Source organism: Trachurus trachurus (genome assembly GCF_905171665.1).
Source record: "Trachurus trachurus genome assembly, chromosome: 14".
NCBI classification, from domain to species: domain Eukaryota; kingdom Metazoa; phylum Chordata; class Actinopteri; order Carangiformes; family Carangidae; genus Trachurus; species Trachurus trachurus.
Window position 1 is genome coordinate 3,430,846 of NC_139903.1, and position 27,660 is coordinate 3,458,505.

At 41.4% G+C, this 27,660-nt stretch overlaps 1 protein-coding gene across 1 annotated transcript; it reads right to left on the reverse strand.

The window, feature by feature from the left end:
• Positions 1–1,596: 1,596 nt before the first annotated feature.
• On the reverse strand, positions 1,597–27,042 carry sytl2a (synaptotagmin-like 2a; the record flags this gene model as incomplete). Its single annotated transcript, XM_083986982.1, has 18 exons — positions 1,597–1,745; positions 2,980–3,185; positions 4,216–4,321; positions 4,410–4,506; positions 4,610–4,771; positions 4,878–4,980; positions 5,502–5,674; positions 6,886–6,987; positions 7,079–7,167; positions 7,259–7,315; positions 7,508–7,609; positions 8,580–10,409; positions 11,312–11,741; positions 13,527–13,616; positions 15,576–15,645; positions 19,137–19,248; positions 25,323–25,477; positions 26,942–27,042. The coding sequence occupies 18 exons, from the start codon at positions 27,040–27,042 to the stop codon at positions 1,597–1,599; spliced, it is 4,134 nt and encodes a 1,377-aa protein (XP_083843108.1).
• Positions 27,043–27,660: the final 618 nt, after the last annotated feature.

The following is a 27,660-nucleotide window of genomic DNA, read 5'->3' on the forward strand; positions in this document are numbered from 1 at the left end:
AGACTAGTTTAGTCATTAGCCAATAAAAGCTCTAAATGACTTTTTTTTTTTTTCAATTTTGACAGTAGTTGATAGAATAAAACAAAACAAAAAATAATAGAATTTTACTCAAACACCTATATAAATAGTAAAACCAGAGAAACTGATAATTTTGGGAGTGGTCTCTTAATTTTTTCCAGAGCTGTATATATATATTATTATTATTATAATTAAAGCAGAAGTGAGTGATCCGGTCGTTTTCGCTAATGCTGCGTTCCAGGCAGGCTTTTGAAATCGTAAATTACAGCTTCAAGTCACAACTTACGACTTTGTAGCGTTCCAGGCAACCCACTCGTGTTTTTCCGACCTGTTTTACCGGTGAAAGTCACTATAACGGCCACTCGTAACTTCCGACCGGTGAACTCGTACCAGATCGAACTGGTACGACTTCACGGGTCGGAAAAATACGAGTTTCCTTGAACGCACCATAACAGTCCTCGTCCCTACGTCGCCACATTCACGGCGTCCCTTGGCTGCACACACAGCCCTGCATGCCGTTCTCTCTCCTCATTGGATAAAAACTGTAGGATACGATAAATGTTTTCTCTTCGGCTCAGAGCAGAGCAGAGGGACTGACAGACCCGTGATTCAGACCAAACACTCTATGTAAGTGATTGCTGTCGGAAGATATAACTATTTAAGACTTATATTAACACAAATATATTACTCACTTCTGCTTTAAGGTTAAAATCTCAAATCTGATAAACTACTTGACACTGTTGCTTGTGAATTGTATATTCATGGTGACAGCTATTTCCTGGTGTCAATAACTCCGCTGTGTTATATTTCCAATATTTGTCTTATTTCTAGTCAAAATGTCATTTTTAGTCAAAACAAATCTCATTATACTTCAAATAAGACACATCACATTAAAAAGTAGCTTGTTTTTAGACACTTTTTACTTATTTCAAGCATATTTTCATTTGAAATAAGTAGAAAAATCTGACAGTGGAGCAAGTTTTTCTTCCTTATTACAAGCACAAAAAACTTGCTTTCACTGGCGGATTTTTCTACTTAACTCAATTGAAAATTTGTTTGAAACAAGTGAAAATTGTCTAAAAACAAGTTCATTTTTAGGTGATGAGTCTAATTTTATGTGGAAAGAGATTAGTTTTGACTAGAAATGAGACATTTTGACGAGAAATAAGACAAATATTCTTGGAAAGATTTAGAGTTTTTGCAGTGTTGAAACCATTATTTTTTTACAACCAAACAACTCATTAATATTCTCTTTATTGCAGATAGAAGTGCTGTACGCAGGAATCAGACAACAGTACTACTACAACAACAGTAGTATCATTATAATCATCAGTGTTCAGATATTCAGATCAAAAACACAGTCTATCCTCTGCCCCACTTCTGTGATAATAATAATAATTATTATAATAAATCATCATTTTAAGCTGACAAATTTAACTTGTAGTTTGAACAAACTTACGTAGCCTGTGCATTAACGTATCATACAGTGATCATCACGTTGCTCATTAAGGCCGCTGCCTCCATCCATTCAAACCTGCATTACATACATACAAACATGCTTTATCAACACTTCCAGTCTCACTTCGACATGCCTTTTGCCATCATCAACATCCTCAGAGGTAAAACATCCTCCACCCATTCGCCGTCGGAGCGCAGCATCCTCTGCCATAAATCTGCCTCTTCTGTCGTCGAATCCATCCAAACCACGTCCGCCCCGTAACTCTTCCCTGCACAGGAAGAAAAGAAGCTAATCATAGGAACTAGAACTGTATTGTTTTCCCCCATTATCTGAGAATCTATAGATTCTAAAGCTGGTCATTGAGTTTTATTATTAATCATTACTATTTTGCCCTTAATGCTGGAGAAAAAAAGAAACAACAGAAAAAAAGGAACATCTTTTTTTTTAGATCTTATTTATACATTTATCACACCATGGTACTTACCATCTACCTCTCAGGAAGGAACACATATGGGTTGTTTCTTTGTCTAAAACATATCGTTTTTCTGCTGGGCCCATGTAACGATACATCAATCTGACATTAATACATTGACTCAATGATCAACAAGTCAATAGTATTGATTGACATGGACATGTATCATCATTTGTAAGACACGCCTTTATTTTGAAATTCCCCTGGCAGGTCTCACCAATTGGTATGTGCTGCAATTTGTGTAGCTCATTTGTAAGTTTTAAAAATCATTTGTTTACTTTCAGACTCTTAATAGGAGAAAGGTTTACATGGAAATCCTGGTTTAATAGAAACTTAATCTTCTTTCAGTTTTTTCAGAAAATTGTGAAGCTTTATAAATCAGATTGTGGCTCTTTATAGTGAACAGGAGGCCTGTTTTCTAGCACATGTTTTTTTAATTTGTGTTTTTCATCTAAATGTCTGGTTGGGTCTACTGATCATTGAGTTGCTCTGTGTGACTTAAAGGATAATTACCATCTTTTTACAATCTGGACCTTATTTCTAGCATAAAATAAGATCATTTACTCACCCAGATAACTTTGGTGTCATTACAAGTCGTTCCGACGACGCTGCCCTGTAGACTCACATTATACGGATATACGCGGCTCTCGGCTGGATCTAATTTCGTCGGAACGACTTGTAATGACACCAAAGGTGAAACGGTAATTATCCTTTAATATGAAGTGAGTAGGATCAGCAAAAGTTATTGTCTCATATCGGCCACTGGTCCCTGAATCATGGCAGACTTCATGATACCTGCATTCATCACATTCGGTCGATATGATATTGTATCATGATGACTGATCGATTAACACCCCCTACTCTGTGCTGGTTCTCCCAAACTGTCCCTAAGACCTGAACTTCACAGTAGGCAACATCATGAAATTCACACTGCACTTAAATCCCAGGAGGAAAACACCAAGGTTGAAACTTCTCTATGAAGACCACATCCAGGTTGCAGGTGCAGCTGTGTTGACAGAAGTGACCTCACCTGTGCCGAGTCCGAGCCTCAGGCCTCCGATGTAGTGGCTCCTCAGCCGGTCGTGGTCCCACACCGTGATCTCCACGCAGGCTTCTCTCAGGTCGTCGGAGCGGAAGCCGTCGTACACCATGGTGTGGTTGAACATGGGGTTGGCCGTCCTCTTCACCACCCGCGTCTTCTGCCGGCTCTTACTGCTCGTGTCGGGAAGTACGGTGCTGCAGCCGGAAGAAAAGGAAGGAGGTTGTTATTTCTTTCTTTTTTTATCACTTAAAAACATTTTTATTGAGTTTTCACACTGCAAAAACTCAAAATCTTACCAAGAATATTTATCTTATTTCTAGTCAAAATGTCATTTCTAGTCAAAACAAATCTCATTATACTTAAAATAAGACTCGTCACATAAAAAGTGGCTTGTTTTTAGACACTTTTTACTTGTGACTGGCGCTTTCTTGCTTGCTGCAAGTAATAGCCTACTTTAGTCAAATACAGATCTTCTTTCATTACCACCTTCTCAATATTCCCAAGATACATCACTGACTGGACAAGTATTTGGGATTTCATATCCCAAAACATTTTTTACAACGGAGTTAACATTTTGCCAGTTATATCCTCATTTTTATACAATTCCAGAAGATGTGTGCATGTAATGGTCTGCTTCAGCGCTCCCACATAATCTCCAGCAGTCTTGTTGTATAGCGAGCTGCCTAGATTTTATCTTTGGTGTTATAAAATAGCGAGTTAGGTTTTTCCAGCAGAACTCCCTCCATATTAATGAATTTGTTGATGTACATTGTGTCTCCCACTGCAAAAACACAAAATCTTTCCAAGAATATTTGTCGTATTTCTTGTCAAAATGTCTCATTTCTAGTCAAAACTAATCTCTTTCCACTTAAAATAAGACTCATCGCCTTAAAATTAACTTGTTTTTAGATCATTTAACTTGTTTCAAACTAATTTTCACTTGAAATAAGTAGAAAATTCTGCCAGTGAAAGCAAGTTTTTTGTGCTTGTTATAAGAAACTTGATCCACTATATACTTATTTCAAGTGAAAGTAAAACGTGTCTAAAAACAAGCTACTTTTTAATGTGGTGAGTCTTATTCTGAGTAGAATTAGATTTGTTTTGACTAGAAATAAGACAAATATTCTTGGTAAGATTTTTACCAGGAGGTTGTTATTTCATTTTGTACACTTTGGGTTTCCGTAGACACTGAGTTGACCGACAGTTTGCAGAACATCCTCCTACCATTTCACAAAGGGGTCGATGATCACTCCTCTGACTGACGGGAGGTTCTTGCAGTCTTTCACCCAAATCTGCACCTCGCCGGTCTCCGTCCCAGACGTTCTCTTACCTGTGGATGCGTCCACACTGCAATAAGTGACAACAACGATTGAAATAAAGTGAGATCACTGATACAAACGGAGGAATCATCAGCTCACTGTGTGACGTCTGGGGCAGAAACCTCAGGGCGACTCTCATCTGCCCTCTGCTGCCCAACAGAGGTGAGGGAGGCAGAGCGAAGGTTTGAGATGACGCCTGAGAAAAGAGAAAAGGAGCCGAGATGAGTCAATGTCTGATTTTTTTTTTTAAAGAAACACTTCTACAATACGAACACAAATTTAGGAGATGAAGTCGTTACCCTGGCTTTTAATGCATATTCATTAATCTGCGTGTTACTGAAGTCCAACTCGGACAAGTCCAGCTCCACTTCGCCGAGGAAGGTATTCCGCCCAAACGTGTCATTGTGCCACACTGAGACGTTCAGATTCTGAGCTTTTAACTCCTCCATCGTGACTTTAAACTATGGAGGAGGAAGAAGAAGGCAACAAAGATTTAGTAAAATATGAATTAGGTGAAATGAGAATTGTGTAAAAAAAAAAAAAAAAATACAAATATAGAATTATTACCCTCAGAATTTCATTGTAGGTGGGATTTAAAGTTTTCTTTTTTACAGCTGTTTTTCTCTTTCCCAACTTTGTTTTGTCAGGGAGAAGATAACATTTCACATACCTGTAAGAAGACAGAGTCAGTCTGAACTAAAACACGTATAAACACTTATTATTATTATAACAGCTTCAAATGACAGACAGAGATTTATGACATTTCCTCTACCTTTACCATACTGCAAAAACTCAAAATCTTTCCAAGAATATTTGTCTTATTTCTTGTCAAAATGTCTCATTTCTGGTCAAAAATAATCTCTTTTCACTAAAAATTAAGATTCATAACCTAATAATCAACTTGTTTTTAGATCATTTCACTTGTTTCAAACTAATTTAAGTAGAAAAATCTGCCAGTGTTTGTTATAAGAAAGAAAAACTTGCTCCACTATCAGATTTTTCTACTTATTTCAAGTGAAGATATGCTTGAAAGAAGTAAAAAGTGTCTAAAAACAAGCTACTTTTTAATGTGATGAGTCTTATTTAAAGTTTGTTTTGACTAGAAATGACATTTTGACTAGAAATAAGACAGATATTCTTTGTAAGATTTTGCATTTTTGCAGTACACATGTGATGACACTCTGGACTTACGGGTCGGAGCGGTTCTTCTTGGCGTCGGCTGTGGCCAGCTCCCTGCAGTGCACCACGAAGATGTGAAATTCCCCGAGCTTCTGGATGTAGTTGACAGCGAACTGGATGCTTCCCTGGACTTCGATGTCTCCAAAGTCGGCGTGGTGGAGGCTGCTGATGCTGCCGCTGGCCTGCTCAGTCACAACAAGAAACAACACCATCATCCTAAACTCACTATTCATTACATACATACAGTGCGATGTCAAGCATCCACCCATCCCATCCATTGTCTAAACCCTGTGCATGGGTTGAGAGGAGCTGCAGCCAATCCCAGCTGACGTATAGAGCCAACATATAGAGACGACACTCACTCACATCCACACCTACTGGCCATTTATTACAGTCTCCAGTCGATCTAGTGTGCATGTGTTTGGACTGTGGGAGGAAGAACCTGGAGAGAACCCACAAGACACAGGGAGAAGAATATGCAAACTCCACCCAGAAAGAATGGGAATCGAACCCAAAACCCTCTTGCTGAGAAGCAGCAGCAGCACTAACCATATTGTAGGGAAATTCATGAGATTTTAAAGGGGAGCTACTGTATGCAAGTCCTGTTTTGCTAACCCTCCCCCTGGCCATGTGCATTTGTTTTTAACGAAGCCGGGGAGAAAGCAATCAATAGAGCGGTGGATAATATTATATATCATATATGAAGTTACGATGTGTATATTTCTGTAGTCTTATCCGTCGGGTTACGGGGCGTGTTTGTGTCGCAGTGCCGCCGACACGAAATCTGGGACACCGGGTCGGTGGCGCTGATCTTGCAAGGTTGGTTTTCGGCAAAGAGAAAAATGTCTCATTTCTGGTCAAAACTAATCTCTTTCCACTTAAAATAAGACTCATCACCTAAAAATCAACTTGTTTTTAGATCATTTTCACTTGTTTCAAACAAATTTTCACTTAACATAAGTAGACAAATCTGCCAGTGAAAGCAAGTTTTTTGTGCTTGTAATAAGAAAGAAAAACTTGCTCCACTATCAGATTTGTCTACTTATTTCAAGTGAAAATATACTTAAAACAGTGCTCCATTCTCCCTGTAAGTTACAAGTCATTTATTAAACCATCACAATTACTACGAAGCTGTTTAATTAAGGTAGAAAATGTGGCATAGTTAAGATGAAAATCCTCCATAGTTCCTCTTTAAAGGCAAAAATGTCTCAGCGATACCTATGGGTTATTGAAATCAAAATGAAGGCAGTTTGCAGAGTTCAAAGATTGAGTGTGGTTTGTGGTTCTGAACGTCAACGTACTGACTCTCTAGTATCGTACTCATCTTTAAAAAGTGCTGTAATCTAAGAAACCTGGTTACTACACAACAGAAGCGTTTATTAGGACGTGAACGTACAGACATGGAGGCTCTTCCTGAGGAGAGGCTCAGGTTCGACGTGGAGCTGCCTGTGTTCCTTCTCCAGCCCAAGCTGTACTCCATAGTGCTGTCGCTGTCCGTCTGAAAACATGAGAGAAAAGCATGAATGACACAGAAAAATGGGAAGAAAAAAATCACTCACACAATTAATGCTGAGTGATGTGTGGTTTACCTCATCCAGCTGGATAACAGGCACAGACACACTGCTTCTCATCTGCTTTGAGTTGGATGGAATTGGGGATAATGGTGGAAGCGCAGAAACTGGAAGACAGACATGACTCTCAACCTCTTAAAGTGAACATAATGACCACTGAATTTCAAAGTAAATGTGAAGTACAGTACGTATGTTTACCATCATCCACACTCAAATTCATCTGTTCTCTCGAGTTATTTTTGGTCTTCTCTTCTCCTGAGAGGAAATGAGGCCACAAGTCAGTATTATTCACACTTCACTGCCATGTACTGCAATCACATCCTCTCTCAGACCTTTTGTTTTGTTTTATTTTGCAGAAATAATGCACTGATAGGTAACAATACATATAATAACTCATCAATCGGCTGCATGAAAGAAAAACTGGTCCTGAGCAAAGAGTTGTTTTACTTGTATGCGAGGTGAGGTTTTCCAGACTTTTGGATGAAGGCATGCTCCTTGAAGATAACTGTTTCAGAGTTGACATGACAGGACTAGAGCAATCATCATGACCTGCCACAGACACACAAAACACCGTCAGCTCTGGAAAACTCAACACAGATGAGTTGACACCGTCTGAGGCGACAGACGGTGCTTCTGTTGCAGTGAATAGAATAGAAAGCAAGTGGAACGAGTTCTGGGTTACTGCTGGTCAGGGAAAGTGTACTGTAATACTTAGTAAATCAGTTTAGGATGTATAACAGGAGTATTGTTGTTGGTAACACCAGTTCCAATATTTACAGTGGTGATTAGCTGCTTCTTATAAACCACAAATCTATTGCAACAGCAGCTCCTTTTAATCACAATCCAAACTACTTTTAACTGAAACTAAATGGGGTTTTTCTACTGATTGAAACTGTATTTTGTTCTGGACTTTTCTGCAGATTGCAAAAGCATGTACAAGTATCTTTAAAACTGAGGGATTTGTAATCTAACTCATCTAAGTCAGATCACACTGCAAAAAGTCAAAATCTTTCCAAGAATATTTGTCTTATTTCTTGTCAAAATGTCAAAACTAATTTCTTTCCACTTATCACTCATCACCTAAAAATGATCTTGTTTATAGATAATTTTCACTTTTTTCAAAGAAATTTTCACTTGAAATAAGTAGAAAAATCTGCCAGTGAAAGCAAGTTTTTTGTGCTTGTAATAAGAAATAAGAAAAACTTGCTCCACTGTCAGATTTATCTATAGATAGATCTAATTATTTCAAGTGAAAATATGCTGGAAATAAGTCAAAAGTGTCTAAAAACAAGCTAATTTTTTTTAATGTGATGAGTCTTATTTTGAGTATAATTTGATTAGTTTTAGAAGTGACATTTTGACTAGAAATAAGACAAATGTCCTTGGTAAGATTTTGAGTTTTTGCAGTGGCAGAATGTCAATGCATGTGATTGCAAAAGAAAAACATGACAAGTGGTTTCCATAAATCAACAGAGCTTGAGGAAATAAATATGAGTGGAGAGAGAATTCAGATGCTCACTGTCTGAACTTGCCCGAGACAGAGACCGAGCCCTGGTTGTTGTTGTTGTGTCTTGTCTGGCGTTTCCGTCTTTATTTTGCACGGTCCAAGAGCTGGTATCGGTTGTGGTACTGTTACCCTGGTTACCCACGAGGTCTTCTTCGGTCGAACCTTTCTGAAAGTGCGGTCTGTAGGCCTTCTCCTGCGGCCCAAGGTAGTGCTGAAGGTCCTGAGGGAAGAAGGACCTTGCGAGGCGAGCGAAGGCCCCGGCTTTCTTCTGCGTGGCCTTCGTGGGTTGTGTTGAAGCAGAAGCAGAGGAGCTTGTTGGGTTAGTTTGTTGTTGTGTATTCAAACCTCTATCCTCCGGAGGACTCTTCTTCTGTCTCGGCGCCGGTGTCGGCTTTACTTGCTGCTCTTCGAGAGCCTTCGTCTGAGGTGGTTCGATGTCAATGGGGAAGGTTTTCAAGGGGGAACTGGATCTCTCTGGACTGGACGGTTCTCTGGGTAAGACTCTCGGGTGGCAGGTCTTGGATGGACTCCTCCGGCCTTCATCGTGGTCCTGGTCTTTGGATCTTGGTGTGGATCTACTGGGACTGAGCGGCCTTTCTTCTTGAGACTCCACATCAGCCTTCATTTGGTATTGGTTATACATTGACCCATCTGGACTCGGACTGACGAAACCTTTGTCCGTCACTTTAAAAGATCTCAGGATGACACCGGGCGTGGTTTGCGCCTCTCCCTCAGACTTCTCTTTGTTATATGAAGATGTTCTCCGATCCGACTGCGGGGAAACCACCTTGTTGCTTGAGGATCCCCAACCTCTTGCAGAAATCAGCCTCGGTCCTGCATACCCCGACTCCCAGAAATGCTTCAGATCACTGATCTTGGCCGGTCTGTCTTCTTGAGCACTGGACTTTCTTGGGGTAGGAACTGGAACTGGAACTGGATCCAACTGCTGCTGCTTCTGGACGCTAGAAGCAGCAGTTGCGTTGATGTTTCTCTGCGATTCTGTTCCCGAAGCTGTCGAAGAGTCGTCCGTCTCGTCGTAGATGAGGACGGGATTCGCTCTGTAGGTGCCGTCTTGTTCTACGTCCACAGAGAGTCTACGTTCAGCTTTTCGGACCGAGGGATCGCCGACGCTCTCCACACGCGAAGAAGCTTCTGTTCCTTCTGTCTTTGAGCTGTTTTCCTGCCTCACCTCCTCTCTGGTAAATATTACTTTGGGACCGGTGTTTTCTTTCTCCCAGAAAGCTTTCAGATTGGACAGTCGCTCCGGGGACTGAACGGTTTGGTCCTCCGTTGTTTCTTCCTGCTGCTGCTCGTCGTCTCTCTCTATCGTGGCCACTGTTTCTTTGAACGGGGTGTTCTGCAGCGCTGCGAGCTGCACCGTTCGCACCTCTGTTGTCGTCTGAGGAGGTTTAGCTTCAGGTGCGCACGCAGGTTTGTCCGCAATCGTTTCTGCAACAGGCGAGGGTAGATGATGTGTGTTTTCTGGTTCTTTTTGCTTTATCGCCCCTTCTTTCTGTCGACTCTTACCTTTGGAGCCCTTCTCTTTCTCTCTCCTAAAGATTCCAAGTATTTTCCGGCTCGACTGAGGTAAAAGAGCATGAGATGAGCTCTTTGAGCCGCCGCTAGCTGACGGCTTGGATTCTGAGGTAGACTCGATAGAAACATTAGTGCTCTGTTCAGGAAGCTTTTCTTGATTAAAGTTGTGTCCGGTCGGTCCGTCTGTATCCACAGCCTGAGAGCGACCGTCCTCTTCAGGCTCAGTCTCCACGGGAACGGGCTTACCTGACTCCTGCTCGGCAGAGAGGAGGCTGGACAGCGCAGGACTTAGCGGCTCGGAGACTTCTGCAAAGACAGAAACCACCTCTTGTATCACTCATATACATTATATATCTACTAAACACTTGACTACACACACACAGTAGAGTAGATTTAGCTGTGTGGGACTTTTTTTGGTGTATTACTGTCAAATGAAGCTGGACAATCCGCATCAAAACAAGAGCTTGAACAAGCTTTTTTACAGGCCACAATGTGAAGAATTTGAAAATGTGCAACTCTAGAGCTCTGCACATACTATAGTAGTAGATTATACAGTATTGCAAACTCCATCCTCATACTTCATCTTCCAGTAATGTAACCAATAAAAAAAAGTCCAACAGCAGATATGACAACTTAGAGCAGAAGTAAGCGATCCGGTGGTTTTGGCTAACTTCCTGTCAGCTGATGGAGTTAGCAGTCCCCGCCCTCGTCCCTACGTCACCACATTCAGGCGCATCCCTTGGCTGCACACACAGAGAGGACCGCCCCTTTATGCCGTTCTCTCTCCTCATTGGATAAAGGTTGTAGGACACAAGGAAAGTTTTCTCCTCGGCTTACAGCAGAGCAGAGTGACTGACAGACCCGTGTTTCAGACCAAACACTCTATATAAGTGATTGCCGTCGGAAGATGTAACTATTTAAGACTTATATTAACACAAACATTACGCTTACTTCTGCTTTAAAGAAAGATGCGCAGAAAAATGTGCAAATGCAAGCCCGAATGCAAAAGCTTAATGCAATAAAACCACATAATAGAAGAAAAAACAGATGCTCTCTTATCCACCAGTAATATATAGATAAAAGAACATGCATAAGAAGAAGGAAAGTGAAAAATAATTTGTCTCTCTCTGCATATGAATCACTCACACACAGTTTGATTTGCTGATTGGTGGTTGAGTTGATTAGTTGACTCAGACTAGGAGTCTTACCACTAAGGACCTGCTGGTGCTGGTCAGCTTCCTGCTCTCTGATGCTCTCTGCCTCATGTTTGCAACTGACTTCACCTTCCTGTGCATCCGCTCCACTCTCACTTAGCATCGGCTCATGATCATCGGTTGTTCCTCTGTCCGAGTCCTCGAGGTCGTGGTCATCTGGGTCTCTGTTTTCCGTCTCAGAGGAAGAAGCGACGGGGTCGACGTCCAGCAAACCGTGCTCTCCCCGCTCCTTCCCATCCTGCCACTCGTCCTCGATGTGACTCACCATGGTGCTGAACCTCACCTGCCTCCTGTCCATGGAGGTCTCTGCGGTGGGAGGATCCGGAGCCACCGCCGGACTCTCCAGGTCCAGGTGAGAGGACAGAGAGTCTGTGGAGCCGGAGCGCTTGAGGATGCTCCGCGGAGCAGCAGCAGCAGCAGCAGCAGCAGCAGCAGCAGCAGCAGAGTTAGCGTTAGCGTGAATACCTCCTGGTCCCTCTACCTCAATAAAACCGTCCTGAGAAGAACTGCTGCTGGTTGTTGTATGTTCAGGCATTGACATGGGAACAGATGCATTCTGGGTGACCGGGCTACTAGGGTCTTGACTAAGGTTACTAGCATAAGAAAGTGAGCAGTCGGGTGATGGTAAAGGCTCTGGAAAAAACAAAACAAATGAAGATGATTTTATCAATGGAGGTGTTTTTCTTCTCCTTAAAAGAAAGTTTCATCTTTGGTGTCTTACGCAATTTTACTATTTTTTCCCATCAAACCCATCTCATAGCCGACTCAATTCTAGCTCAGTTTAATTTAAATAATCACTCTTTCATGTCCTTCCATCCTTTCCTGTAATAAAATACTGGTAACACTTTACTTGAGTTATAATGTAGTTATAGCACTGCATAACTATAGTTATAAATACTCATAAATGATCATAATGCTTTATAACAATAATCATAACACACTATAAAGCATTTTATCATGACTTATAAGGTCAGGTATTATAATACGTTATAATTGTTAGTAACTCACTGACCATTCCCACATCGATAATGCATTATTAATGTAGTTATAATGTGTTATAATTGGCTTATAGACGTGTAACTATCATTATAAACAATCATAAATTACCATGAGACTTTATAACAATAAGCATAACACATCATAGAGCATTTTATAATGGCTTATAAGATCAAGTATTATAATAGAGTTATAATGCTCTATGATGTGTTATGCTTATTGTTATAAAGCCTTATGGTAATTTATGAGTGTTTATAATGATAGCTATACACATTTATAAGCCAATTATAACACATTTTAACTATATTTATAATGTATTATCAATGTGGGCATTGTCAGTGAGTTACTAACAATAACGTATTATAATACCTGACCTTATAAGTCATGATAAAATGCTTTATAGTGTGTTATGATTATTGTTATAAAGCATTATGATCATTTACTGTATGAGTGTTTATAACTATAGTTATACAGTGCTATAACTGCATTATAACTCATTATAAGTATGGCTATAATGCGTTATAGAGATAGGCGTCACGTAAAGTGTTATCAAACTACTTGACTGTTTCCGATCTATCTAAAACAAACTGAAGCATCTGCATCTGTAAAATACTGCTGACTGAGCCATTATTTCCTACTTATCCTATAGTTTCAACACAACAATGTTGTTTTCCCGGTTCATGTGAATTATTTCCAGCAGGCACAAGTCATGCAGTTCAGATTAAGGCCTTGGAATGTATTTCTGTGTAATCCCCTTGGCTAGTCTGGCTGCATCCACATGTATCTGGACCTCCCTTCACTTTGATAACCCCTGGGAAAATCCCCCCGGTGCCAGATCTCCGGCTCATGTCGTCACTTTCACTTGAACCGCTGAGCGAAAAGAAAGAAGGTGGAGGAGGGAACTCGGATTACAAAAAACTGTTAGAGATGACAGGCCGCTACATGCTTTTAACCGCAATGCAAACACTGCTCATGCCAACATGCTGTTTGCAGCGGGGAAGGTCGAAGCAGCTTAAGCAGTAAAGGCCCCACACACACACAAAAACACCTGGATGTCATGCTAGAAACCAGACTTACATTGGTTTACAGCTTTCATGATTTGTCCATCGAGCAGCCGCTCAGTTCAAAACATAGCACATAATGTATCATTAGATCACAATGGAAAAAGTAGGACTCCACTTAGATGACATATTTAAAACTGACAAGTGAAAACCTCACCCTCATTTGATTTTTGGGTTTGATCCACCGCTTCATCCAATAACTGAGCGTCCCGGAGCTCGAAGTTGAACGGGTTTTTTCTCTGCTTCAGCAATAATAAAAAAGAGAAAGGTTGATATGAAGTGTACAGACTACAACTAGACTGAGCGCTTCCCCTGCTCAGTTTCATTCAAATGTTTAATGTTTCAAAAGAGTGTCATCCTATATAGCTGTAACTTTAAGCACACATATAGCATCTTTATCTTCAGAGTAATTACAAACAAACACGTTAAACTACAAGTGCAAGGCAACAAAAGTCGGTTTAGTTGTGATCGCTGCAACAAAATTTGATTCCACCTGTGATTTTCGGTTGAGGGTAATGAACACGGTTATAAAAAGAAGCTGTGGAGGCAGCAGCTTTCTGTGGCCCGACCTTGAGTGTGTTTAATGCATCACAGCTCCACGTGGTCACAGACTCTATGAGTGAGACGATAAAACTTCATAAAGATGGGAGAGGTACAGGAATAGAGAAGAGAACTACTGGAAGTTCATGGGGCAATTACTTTTTCACATAGGACAAGGTCGGTTTGGATAGCTTTATCCCCTTAATAAATAAATGAAATCATCATTTAAAAAGTGCATTCTATATTTACTTGGGCTATCTTTATCTAATAGGCTATTAAAAGTTGTTTGATGATCTTAAACAACAAGTGTTAGTAAGAAATCAGGAAGCGGGCAAATACCTTTTCATAGCATTCACTGCAAAAACTCAAAATCTTTCCAAGAATATTTGTCTTATTTCTTGTCAAAATGTCTCATTTCTAGTCAAAACTAATCTCTTTCCACTTTAAATAAGACTCATCACCTAAAAATCAACTTCTTTTTAGATAATTTCACTTGTTTCAAACTAATTTTCACTTGAAATAAGTAGAAAAATCTGCCAGTGAAAGCAAGTTTTTTGTGCTTGTAATAAGAAAGAAAAACTTGCTCCACTATCAGATTTTTCTACTTATTTCAAGTGAAAATATGTTTGAAAGAAGTAAAAAGTGTCTAAAAACAAGCTACTTTTTAATGTGATGAGTCTTATTTTAGGTATAATGAGATTTCTTTTGACTAGAAATAAGACAAATATTCTTGGTAAGATTTTGAGTTTTTGCAGTGTTGTATGTTGCCTAAGGGGCTACATACTCCCCGGATCTGCACGATTCACGTAAATGACCCAATTGACCAAAAAAACGATTGTAGCCGACTAGTTTACAGGTAGCCTATGTGAAACACAGTGGCTGGGAGGTGAACGAGGAGCCAGAGTAACAATAACAAAGAGGTGCAGAGCAGAATTCGACAGGTAAGCGCTTCTGACTGAGCACAAAAAATGATCTGTGGATGTTTTGGTGACTGGTGGCACAGTGGTTAGCAGCACTAAGCAAGAAGGTTCTGGGTTTGATTCCCAGACCTGCAACCTTTCTGGGTGAAGTTTGCAGCAGGTTCTCTGGCTTCCTCCCACAGACATGAACAACAGGTGGATTGGTGACTCTAAATTACCAGCAGCTGTGTGTGTGTGTGAGTCACTGTGAATGTGTGTGTCAGCTGGGATTGGCTCCAGCCCCCCATCCCTCTCCCCTCTCCCCGTGACCCTGCACTTATAATAATAATAAAATAAAAAAAACGTATAAGCCGTATAGACAATGGATGAGATGTTTATCTGACTGATCAGACACTGGTGGCGTCCATGAAGAAACGTATAAACCACAGAACTACAGAATAATCTTTGCTAAAGACGGTGAAAGGCCTTGTGGATGCTGGCAGCTCGTGCTTTGTTCAAAATGAAGCAAAAATACATTTGTGTGGATGAATGGCTGCACAGTGCTGACAATGAAACATGGAGGGGAGGGGGGGGTCTGCTGATATGAGGCTGCAGCAGCGTAACAGATGGAGGGGAAATGACATTTAGAGATGGCACTATGAATAATAGTGAATAAAAAGATAATTCCAAGTTTGTAAAGAAGAAAAATAAAATGGCTAACATGTCTAACATCTGGGTCTCAGAGAGCCGACTGTACTGTACCTTCGTTGGTGACTGTAAACCCGGTTCAGACTCGTGTTGCGGTGCTTCATAGTGGTTCTGGTTTCCATACCTAGAAAAGTAAACACAGATTAAGATAATGTGTTTTAAAATGTCCAAATTAAAGGTACATTGTGTAGGAATTCCTCCCATCTAGCATTGCAGTTGTATATCTCAAGCAACTCAATCGTATTTTTCATGCTGCATTCACCTGAAATTGGGCAGACAGCAGACGGACGACAGCCGCTGCACGTAACGGCATAAACAAGCCTCTATGTAAACAATACACGTGACAATATGTTGTCATGGCGATGCCGTATTGTTTACCTGACCCACGTTTTACCGGCTTTCTCTGGACTTCTGTGACTAAAATTACATCTGCACTGCAAAAACTCAAAATCTTTCCAAGAATATTTGTCTTATTTCTTGTCAAAATGTCTCATTTCTAGTCAAAACTAATCTCTTTCCACTTAAAATAAGACTCATCACCTAAAAACAAACTTGTTTTTAGATCATTTTCACTTGTTTCAAACTTATTTTCACTTGAAAGAAGTAGAAAAATCTGCCAGTGAAAGCAAGTTTTTTGTGCTTGTCGAAAGAAAAACTTGCTCCACTATCAGATTTTTCTACTTATTTCAAGTGAAAATATGCTTGAAAGAAGTAAAAAGTGTCTAAAAACAAGCTACTTTTTTATATTATGGGTCTTATTTTAAGTATAATGAAATTTGTTTTGACTAGACATGACATTTTGACTAGAAATAAGACAAATATTCTTGGTAAGATTTTGAGTTTTTGCAGTGTGGTTTGTTAGCGACGGCCGTCTGCCCGACTGCAGGTGAATGCAGCATCAGTGTAACGCTCCGTTCCTCCTCACTGCGTTACCGCGGTGACTTTTCACAGACGCCACCTCCACCTGAGCCGACAGCTCCGGTGTCTCCGCTGAGTTTCCGTGGTTTCCTACCGTCACGCTGCCACTGAACGTAAAAACATGGCGAAACCACATGGCAGCAGCACCGAGCTTACCCGCTCCATGTAGATATGAATGATATGAACGGCTCATTCAGAGCTGAAAGGAACACTTCAGTTTGTTGATGGGGGGATTACTGGTTAATGAAAAACATACTTTTGAACCAAATAATCGTTTTTTCTGAATAGATAACAGCAGAAGTTACACAATGGCCCTTTAAGGATCTGCAATGTCAATTTTTCGAGGTTTTAGTGAAACGTTAAGAGAATCCACATGCTCATCGGAGCGCATCATAATCCCTGCTATTCAACAGACACGTTTTGGTCGGCGGTCAGGATGGATCGTCGTCACCAACGAGGCAGTGCAGAAACATGTTGGTTATATTTAACTAACTGTGATCAACAGTCGGAGAGAAGCAGTGGAAAACATGAACATGTGAGACCTGACCTTCTAAGAAGATTATTGAGAACTACGGGGCCAATTACTAAAGATCCATTTACTGTGTGTGTGCACAACTCCACTCGCTCTCCGTCCCGCCCAGATTATCTGCTCCACTACTGCAGCATGTGATGCCGCTGAAGACAGACAACACACATCATATGTTTGTGTTTATGCTGCATGGAGTTACTGTTTGTCTAAATACGCCTGGGCTCTGAGAATTTGAAAGTTTATGTGTAAAGGGATTATTTAAAGCTGCAGAGGGAGAGGTTTTTCTCCAAGTATGCACATGAACCAGAACGGAGTATTAGTATTTAACATTAAGTGCCACAACAAGAAACTGCATAAAAAAAACATCCCTTTGATTTCAAATCAATCTATTATTCCACTCCTTAGTTTAAAGGGACATTGTGTAACTTCTTCTGTTATCTATTCTTATCTATTCTATTCATGAAAATCAATCGTTACACTGATGCTGCATTCACCTGCAGTCGGGCAGACGGCCGTCGGTAACAAACCAGATGTCGTTTTAGTCACAGAAGTCCAGAGAAAGCCGGTAAAACGTGGCTCAGGTAAACAATACCACATCACCATGACAACATATTGTCACGTGTATTGTTTTGCCTCGTGCTGACGGACCACTTGTTTACAAAGAGGCTTGTTTATGCCGTTACGTGCAGCGGCTGTTGCCGTCTGCCGTCTGCCCAATTTCACGTGAATGCAGCGTGAAAAATACGATTGAGTTGCTTGCGATATACAACCGCAACGCTAGATGGGAGGAATTCCTACACAATGGACCTTTAAAGGATGAACCTGGAGATATTTAATGTCTCTTATCCTCAACAAACTCAATGTAAAGAGCCGAACCAACAATCGCCCCAAATATCTGTGACGTTTTTAAAGGGATTTGTAGACAAAAAGAAAACTATCAAACACCTGCCTTGTCCTTTAAAAAAATGTGTGAATGGAAATGTTCTAGGTGCATCCAAAGAATTACAGCTCAAAAACCAGTGTGGAGGAACTGAATTGAGATGTCATCGGAAATAAAGGAGAAACTACCGACCTAGCATGCTAACATCAAATAGATAGAAACAGGAGTTAACACTGCTGTTGCTGTGGCCTACTCCTTTACTTGCAACTTTAATAAACAGCTGATGGGCCTACTGCTGACTCCTTTGACATTCAGTTTAATGAATGTGAGTCATTTTCATTTTCACTCTGGCTTTGTTCTCAAACGGAACAAAACGTGTCCTTAGCTGCTAAATGCTCCAGTGTGTTCACCAGCTGCTCTCACTGTGTCTGTCTGCATGCTGCTCTTTTTATATTTCTATTACCACTGGAAACAGTTTCCTGCAGCTGAATATGAGAGAGACGAGAGTGAAACATAACAATAAAGCCCCAGTATGTAACTTATTTGGCTTTTTATCAGCAAAAATCAAATATGTCTTTCATAAATACGTATTTCACTGAAGTGGAATCACAGCTGCATACAAATGAAAGCTTTCTGGTACCTTAGAATGAGTTGTTACAAGTCGTTACAAATACATTAGTGAGCGACGCACCGAACCGAGGCGGCCATGTTGCATCGCTATTTTTTATGTTGAGTGGCAGCGTGACCGTAGGTAACCACGGAAACTGAGCGGAGCTGTGGGCTCGGCCTGTTAAAACTGTCACCACTGTGTAGTGTGAGGAAGGACGGAGGCACTGGTGTTGCATTCAGGTGCAGTCAGGCAGACGGCCGTCGGCAAACGAACCGGATGTCATTTTACTCCACCAGAGAAAGACGGTAAAACAATACCACATCACCATGACAACACGTTGTCACGCCTGGACCACTTGTTTACATAGACGCTTGTTTATCCTGTTACTGTACATGCAGCGTCTGTTGTCTGTCTGACGTCTGCCCCATTTCACGTGAATGCAACATCAAGAATACGTTCAGATATGCAACTGCACCGCTAGATGGGGGGAATTCCTACATATTATACATTTAAATGTTTTTTAATCGATCAACCATCATGTGACCATTCAGAAGGAAACACCTACTGAAGCCCGACACTTAATCAGAACTTGTTTCAAAGACATTTTAAATAAGAATAACAATGTAAAATACATAAATGTGATAAACAGTGATTTCTACTTTGCTTGTGTTAACTCACCTCTGCAGCTGAGGCTCCTGCAGGACGCCACGGAGAACAGGGGGGACAAACACGTCCTTATTGTCACTGCTGACAAAACTGGACTTCTCTGGCAGGATCTGAGTCAGCTCCACTGCAACACACACACACACACACACACACACACACACACACACACACACACACACACACACACACACACACACACACACACACACACACACACACACACACACACACACACACACACATGTTCAGGGACAGTCAGGACAGTCTGAGGACAGACAGCTCTGAGGTTGAAGTTTATATTAATGCACCATGACACTGTGGCAGGTCTCTGTACTAGGGATGTGAATCTTTGGGCGGCTCACGATTCGATTTGATTCCGACTTTTAGGGTCACGATTCGATTCAAAATCGATTTCCGATTCAACCGATTCTTGATTTTCTTTTTGCGATTTTTAGTTTGCTTTATTAACACCAGACCATGTGAAAAAGTTGAGTGATGATGATGTCTACAGACTATTATATCAGAAGTTAACTGCTACATGAAGCTGATTTTATAGGCTACTCTCTTTTCAAAAGCCTGGACTGAAGGATGTGAATATTTGGGTGTCTCTTCGATTCAAAATCAGTTCTCATGCACATGCACATGGACACGTAGCCTATCACCTGTAACAAAGGCTGCTAAAAAAATAAATAAAAAAAAGACAGCACTCTGCTCTCACGCCAACTTACCTGCAGCCTGTCTGACTCTGCAGCGCCACAGAGGAGCTGTCAGAGCTGCTGCTGCTGCTGGTCCTCTCTCTTCAGCCTGGTGTTTGGCTGCACTTTGTATGAGTTTTAAAAAGTGAAGATCTAACGTCACCTGAGCACCGATCAGCTGATCCAGAGCGCAGTGGATGTGGCTGCTCACACCGTGTCCTAACTGGATGCGAGGCGACTGGAGACGTAACTACCCGGTTAAAAGAAGGGTGAATTGTGCCTTTTACACAGAAAACAAGTTTCTTGAAATATAGAGCCACAGCAAGTTGTCTCTATAGTGTAGGAACACGAGTTGTAAAAAACATAATGCAGGGTTTTCTGTAACATTATAAGACGGCGCACCGCCCCCCGCCCAAGATGAATGAAGAGGCTATTAAAAAAAAAGTCCGCTAGTCTCCTTGAAGCGGCCTTTATGTGTCACACACACTGAGGTGAGCAGCAGAGCGGCCGCACCGTGACCACGGTCCGCTCCAGCTGCCTGGTGTCCCCATTACGCACCACGCGTCTTTTCAGTCACTTGTCCAAGTTCTCCTTCACTTTTTTTTTCGAGACAACACTCATTATCTCTCTCTCTCTCTCTCTCTCTCTCTTTTACCGGCGGTGTCAGCTGATGTGCAAATCTGCAGCAACCCAAACAAATGCACATGTTACTGTTGACTGGCTCTATTCCAGCAACATGATTGGTTCGGCGCGGTGGAAATCTCATTATCATTGGTTATTTGTATTGTCTGCCAAAACATGGATGAATGAAACCTATCGACCACGTCTCATATTTCTATCGAGGAAAAGTTATTTCACAATTTATAGACACAACACCGACAAGCACTGAGAGCCGCGTGTTGCAGTGACGTTATATAGGCTATTAAAAAAAATCCGCAAATAATAAGCCGACGAAAAGGTGCAACTTGCCACTTAACTTCTTGTTGATGTAGCCTATTATTTGCGGGGGCTTTCGGGGGATCTGCTGACGGTGGAGGATCTGGGACTGATGTGGACCACCACCAGTCTGATCAGGTCCATCACAGCACAGCAGCTGCAGCTCTGCCCCGCTGTCACATTACTCTCGCATATCAGCGCAATCTGTTTACATTAAACCGACATCAGGAGAATAATGAGAATTATGATAAAAAAATATATATATATATATTTGTTTCGAATTTTGGCCCCTGGATCATGATTTTTTTGGGCGCATTCTTGGTAAAAAAAAAAAAAAAAATCCTCTAAAAAAAAAGACAGTTGGGATGCATAATGTGTCTCATAACAGTATACTGTGCGTTACGCTAGGGGTCGGTGGTGTTTTATTCTAGGGGTCGGTGGCGGCTGTGAGCTGCGGCTCCACGGTGAGGGGGGGGGGGGGGGGGGGGCAGCTTCTGCTCACCTGACTCTGTGCAGCTTCTTCATTAAATCCAAACAGTCCGACACAGCGACGCTCTGCTCCTCTTTGACTCTAAAGTCTCTGTAGCTCATCAGCCCGGAACTCGCCGTCATGGACCAGACACGACGGAGGCGTTTGGCCTCAGTGTCTCGGACTTCCAGAGCAGCTACAGCAGCGTTGTGACCTCAACCATGGTTGACGAGAGCAGAAATGTTGTTGTAGGCCGGTGCATATTCTCATTTGTCCAGGTCATAGTATTTCAAAGGAGGTTAAATCGAAAGCAACTGTAGACTGAGTCTCCACACCAGATAGTTGGACCAGTCCCAGCCTGGTCAGATGCTACATGAACTGATGAAGCCTCTTGGATGAGAGGTGAAACGTCGTCCTAGACAAATAACTAAGTCCAGTTGAACCTCCTTTGAAAAAAAAAAAAAAAGTTGTTGGCGGGCTGGTGAATTTTTTTTTGACACGAGTCAGAACGAGCGATAAATCGCATTTCTCGCGTATCTCGCGTTTGGTCGCGCGTAAAAACTCGAGCGAAAAAAAAGCGTTCCTCGTGTTTGGTGGGAAGCCCCTCGTGGGTCTTCCCACCAAACACGTCCCGTCGCCATAAAAGAATCGCATGTAGCGTCGCAAAAAAAAAAAAGTCGCGTATACCGCGTCGCGCGCCTAATCGCGTCTCGCGCCTAATCGCGTCTTTGCGTCACGGCCTTTTACACCGCGGACGTAACGAATAAACGGTGACGGTGTGAACGGACAACATAGAACAGGACCAGACGTGGTGTTGTTTCCTCTTTTCACCCACAGCTCCACTCTCCCTTACTTACACTAACTACTGTTATTGTTGAGGCCAGAGAATTGTGGGATTTGTAGTTTTTGACCAATCGCAGGTTGTGATCTTTTTGTGATTTTCCTGGTTCACACATGTATTTTTTTTAGGGGCAAATGCGAGTGAAATGCTCGCCCATGGTGGGCATAAGACAATTTAAGACCTGTCTAAAATTATTTAAGACTTGAACACAATAATTCAACAAATTTAAGACATTTTAAGGCCTAAAATGTATATTTTCAAATTGTAGACTTTTTAAGACCCCGTGGATACCCTGTTATTTCATATAAAAGTTTAAGTGCATGCATATTTTATGATGCTGTGTATTTCAGGTGTATGTTAATATACACACACCTTAGGAGGCCTGTCATTGATTGGTTAAAACAAGGTAATCAGTAGATGGGAATTAACGTCAGATTTAGTCACGGATCACCTTCAAACTCTCCTTGTCATGATATTTGAATTAATTATACATCAACACCAGCATCTATACACACACACACACACACACACACACACACACACACACACACACACACACACACACACACACACACACACACACACACACACACACACACACACACATCTGTGCATACATGTGAGTGTGTGTGTGCAAAAGCATCTGTCACCTCAGTGTGTGTCCTTCTCACATCGCAACTTTGTGGTATAATGTAGGTCGACCTGGTTATTTTAAAAGTATCTCGCAACAGGCCATAAAAGTGTGGGCACCTCTGTTTTTACATGGTTTTGCCTGTGTGGCTTCTTGTTTATCTAGTTTCATATCAGTCAACTCACTATGTTTTTTAAATTTTACGGTCCAACACCACTTATTAGGGGTGTGCCAAAAAATTGATTCACATAAGAATCGAAATTCTCATTTAATACGATTCAGAATCGATATACAGTAAAATGTCCCAAAATCGATTTTAAAAAATAAAAAAATGAAACAAATCTGCTGGCTGTCGGCCTCCATTTCCTTAGAATTTAAAAGGCAGCATGTTTAACTGCTCTATTTTTTTTAGGCACTTTTAATTTTGTTACTTAAGCAATATGTGATATTGCTTTTATGCAACAGTTTCAACAATTCCATCTAAGCATGGATACATGTTTAAAACTCAATAAATGTGAAAAAGACACTTTAGTCATTCTGTCTTGCAAAGCAGACTGGAGTAGATCATGAGGATCCTTTGCACACCGACAGACTGAAGCAGAAATCATTTTGAATCAGATCGTTTTGAATCGAAAATAGATTCTGAATCGAATCGTAGCCCCAAAAATCAGAATTGAATCTAATCGTGAGATAGTAAAAGATTCCCACCTCTAACACTTATATGGTAAATTCATGTAATTAGTGCTTATTCTCTCAAATTGTATGTGCAGGTGGTGGAGTCCTGCAGAGCCTGTGCTCATTCATGAGCGATGATTTAACGAGTCTTTGTGACCCCTCTCTCTCTCTCTCTCTCTCTCTCTGACCTGTGTGTTTATGTTGAGGATTACAGCCTCATGAGATGCAGTGACTTGAGAAGGAAGAGGTTTAAAAGACTTTGGCCCGTTTAGTTGGGTTCAACAGAACTGGGTGTTTAACATGACATACTGTAACTGTCTCAGAGTGACTTTCTTTTTTTTAAAGCTTCAGAAGCTCCTTTTGTTTCTTTTTTTTTATTATACTGCATCAGTCCACCAGCTCACTGGGATTTGTCCCAGTAGTCATGATGGACGGTCCCACCATGGAGAAACTTCAGCCTTATTTCCATTACGTCACTTTGAGCAGCAGCAGCCAGGCTGATAGCCAGGTATTTACCAAGAATATGTGTCTTGTTTCTAGTCAAAATGTCATTTTTAGTCAAAACAAATCTCATTGTACCTAAAATAAGACTCATCACATTAAAAAGTAGCTTGTTTTTAAGACATTTTTTACTTTTTTCAAACATATTTTCACTTGAAATAAGTAGAAAAATCTGACAGTGGAGCAAGTTTTTCTTTCTTATTACAAGCACAAAAAACTTTCTTTCACTGGCAGATTTTTCTACTTATTTCAAGTGAAAATTAGTTTGAAACAAGTGAAAATGATCTAAAAACAAGTGAATTTTTAGGTGACGAGTTTTGTTTTAAGAAATAAGACAAATATTCTTGGAAAGATTTTGAGTTTTTGCTGTGTAATGTTTCCAAAAGCAGCTAAAAACGATCATGTATAGTTAAAAAAGCTGCCTTTCAATACTTGAACTAATTGAAAGGATAGAGATGGGTGCTTTAATTCTGGTTGACAAGCCGAGGTAACTGATATGAAGCCGGTTGAAGCAGCAGCAGTTGGATCTCTGCCCTGGATCAGCTGATGTATCAGCTGAGGTCGTGTCCTGTCAGAAACGAGGCTGAGCACCAAACTGTGTCGGACTGTAATGTCCATGACACACCAGACGAGCAAACAGCTGGAAAGGTAGAAACTGACGACCTTGGTTTGAGCTGTCACATTATTATCTAAATAAAAAGCTTCATTAATATACTGTACTGTGTTTAAAGGGATAGTTCAACATTTTGGCAAATTGGCCCATTGCAATAATCCCTATAGTCATAGCAGTAGGTTTGTTACCTTTAATTGTCGGTGCAAGCTATTTTTAGAACGGCGGAGCAGAGCCGTGAGCTGCTCAGAGCTACGCTACGGAGGCTCATGGGATTTCTTGGTTTCCCTCATCAAACTCATCAAATACACAATCCAACAACTCCACAACGCTCTGGTGGACAAGTTGTGACCTGCACATTCACCATATGAGATAATAACACAACGTTACCAGACAAAGTTGTTTTAGAGGGAAATACAGAGACTGCTTGATGGAAAACTGTCCCTGAACTCAACGTGCATCAGCGGTTTTGCATGAATTTGCCTCTAAAACAACTCTGTCTGGTAACGTTGTGTTATTATCTCATAGCGTGGTGAATGTGCAGGTCACAACTTGTCCACCAGAGCGTTGTGGAGTTGTTGGATTGTGTATTTGATGAGTTTGATGAGGGAAACCAAGAAATCCCATGAGCCTCCGTAGCGTAGCTCTGAGCAGCTCACGGCTCTGCTCCGCTGTTCTAAAAATAGCTTGCACCGACAATTAAATAACGAACCTACTGCTAAGGCTATAGGGATTATGGCAATGGGCCAATTTGCCAAAATGTTGAACTATCCCTTTAATGCATCACTCTTATTTTAAAGATGGGAGATAGAGAAAGACGGCAGGTTACAGCAGACTCACATATAGTTATAGGTTTGTGAGTGTGTTTCATGGAGGCTCTGATGATGTCGGAGCCATGGATACGGTCCTGATGACGAAGCTGCTTGGTCTCGTAGAACCACTCTCCGGTCAGGTACTTCAGTTTATCCCTGTCATTCGCCGACTTCTGGAGGTTCCTGTTCAGACATGAATGAGAGGGTGAAATGTCACAGTCACGACTCCACTATTAAATGGATAGTTCACCCAAAATTGAAATTTCACTCATTATCTCCTCCCCCTCATGTGGACTAAGGGCTGAGAGTCCTCCGTGGCTTCTCTGAGTTACAGGGGGTCTCGGCGTAGCAGTGCATTATAGTCCATATAACTGTGCGTTCACACCGAAAGCGATTAAATCGCCTGTAGTCGCCCTGGCCGCTCCTATCGCGTCGCTTGCCAGCTCTAGCAGGCCCTTGCACCAAGCGACCAAAGGGGCGGGACTTTCAAGCTGTGCTGCAGATGTGTCCATTCAGGCTCTCTCAATTTCTCCGGCTGTGAGAATCCCAGTCCGCTATTGGCTGTCGCCGCGGTCGCGCCGCTGCTCATTTGCATAAAGTTCAATCTCTCCCAACTTTCATCGCTCGCGTCGCGTCGCTCCCATCGCGTCGCTCGCGTCGCTCACGCCGCCGGTCGCTCCTCGTCGCTCCTCGTCGCCAGTGTACATTGAAAATGAATGACAGCTGGTCGCCGAGGTCGCTCCGGTCGCTTTTGGTGTGAACGCCCAGTAACGGTTGCAAATGGATACCAACTGTCTTCGTAACAAAAAGACCCACCAAAAAACATCCAAATACCTCCATGCTGCTCGTATGTAACTTGTGAAACTGAAGTGAACTTGTTGAATCGGATGTGACTGTATATGGGTGAGTCGTGTTCTTAATTTTTTTCAGGACAATTTCGCATTTCGGGGCTTCAATACAAGACGGACATTACATACGAGCAGCATGCACTGCAAAAAATCAAAATCTTCCCAAGAATATTTGTCTTATTTCTTGTCAAAATGTCTCATTTCTAGTCAAAACTAATCTCTTTCCACTTAAAATAAGACTCATAACCTAAAAATGAACTTGTTTTTAGATCATTTTCACTTGTTTCAAACACATTTTCACTTGAAATAAGTAGAAAAATCTGCCAGTGAAAGCTGAAAGATTTTTGTGCTTGTAATAAGAAAGAAAAACATGCTCCATTATCAGATTTTTCTACTTATTTCAAGTAAAAATATGCTTGAAACAAGTAAAAAAGTGTCTAAAAACAAGCTACTTTTTATGTGATTTTACGTATAATGAGATTTGTTTTGACTAGAAATAAGACAAATATTCTTGGTAAGATTTTGAGTTTTTGCAGTGTGGAGGTATTTGGATGTTTTTTGGTGTGTCTTTTTGTTACGAAGACAGTTGGTATCCATTTGCAACCATCATATGGACATGCACTGCTACGCCGAGACCCCCTGTAACTCAGAGAAGCCACGGAGGACTCTGAAACTTCTCCCAGCCCTTAGTCGTCATGAGGGGGAGGAGATAATGAGTGAAATTTCAATTTTGGGTGAACTATCCGTTTAATCATCCTGAAAGACACTAAAAGACAAGATAAGATGTAGCTGAACTGACTGGACGCGCTGCTCCTCGGCCTGCTTCAGCTCAGCGTCTCTCTTCAACACGGCGCGGATTTTCTCCTGCTCCTCCTCCGTCAGGAAGCTCAGGTCGATCATGGCGACGGGTCTCGTGTTTCCTCCACTCAGCTGATGCTTCTTCTCCCACTAAAAAAACTGAGTTTGTGTCTAGCAGCTGAACATGGTCACACCCTCATTCATTCAGTTCTTCTGGAAGCTCCTGCTGTAAAAGGGCCGGTGTTTGTTCTTCAAGTCCGCTCCAAATCAGCGCTTTACACAAACTGGGTAAATCTGAGCTTTGACCCCGTTATAAGCAACTCTCATTTTAATTAATTAAGAAGCGTACGACTCCTCGGTCCCTCCTCTGGGTTTTCTGCAGCTGGTGTCAGTTGTTTCTTGTTGCCATGTTTTTGACTCCTGGATCAGTCTGAAAGAAAACAGCACAAACACACAAACTCAGAGGGAATACTACTATTTAATATCCAAATACAAACTTTTATTTCTCTTTTGGCAGTCGTACGCATTAAGAACGGTAAGTGGGTTAGAAGATTATCAGTGGAGCTGGAGCCCTAGTTGGCAGCATGGAAACCAGCCTCGGTGCTAGGGACGAAGGTGAATTGCGTTGTAACATTGTTGTGCATTGTTTGCCAATGACATCAATCTTTTAACATTATTTCAGTGAAAATTAAATGACAGAAAAAAAACTGAAAATGGATC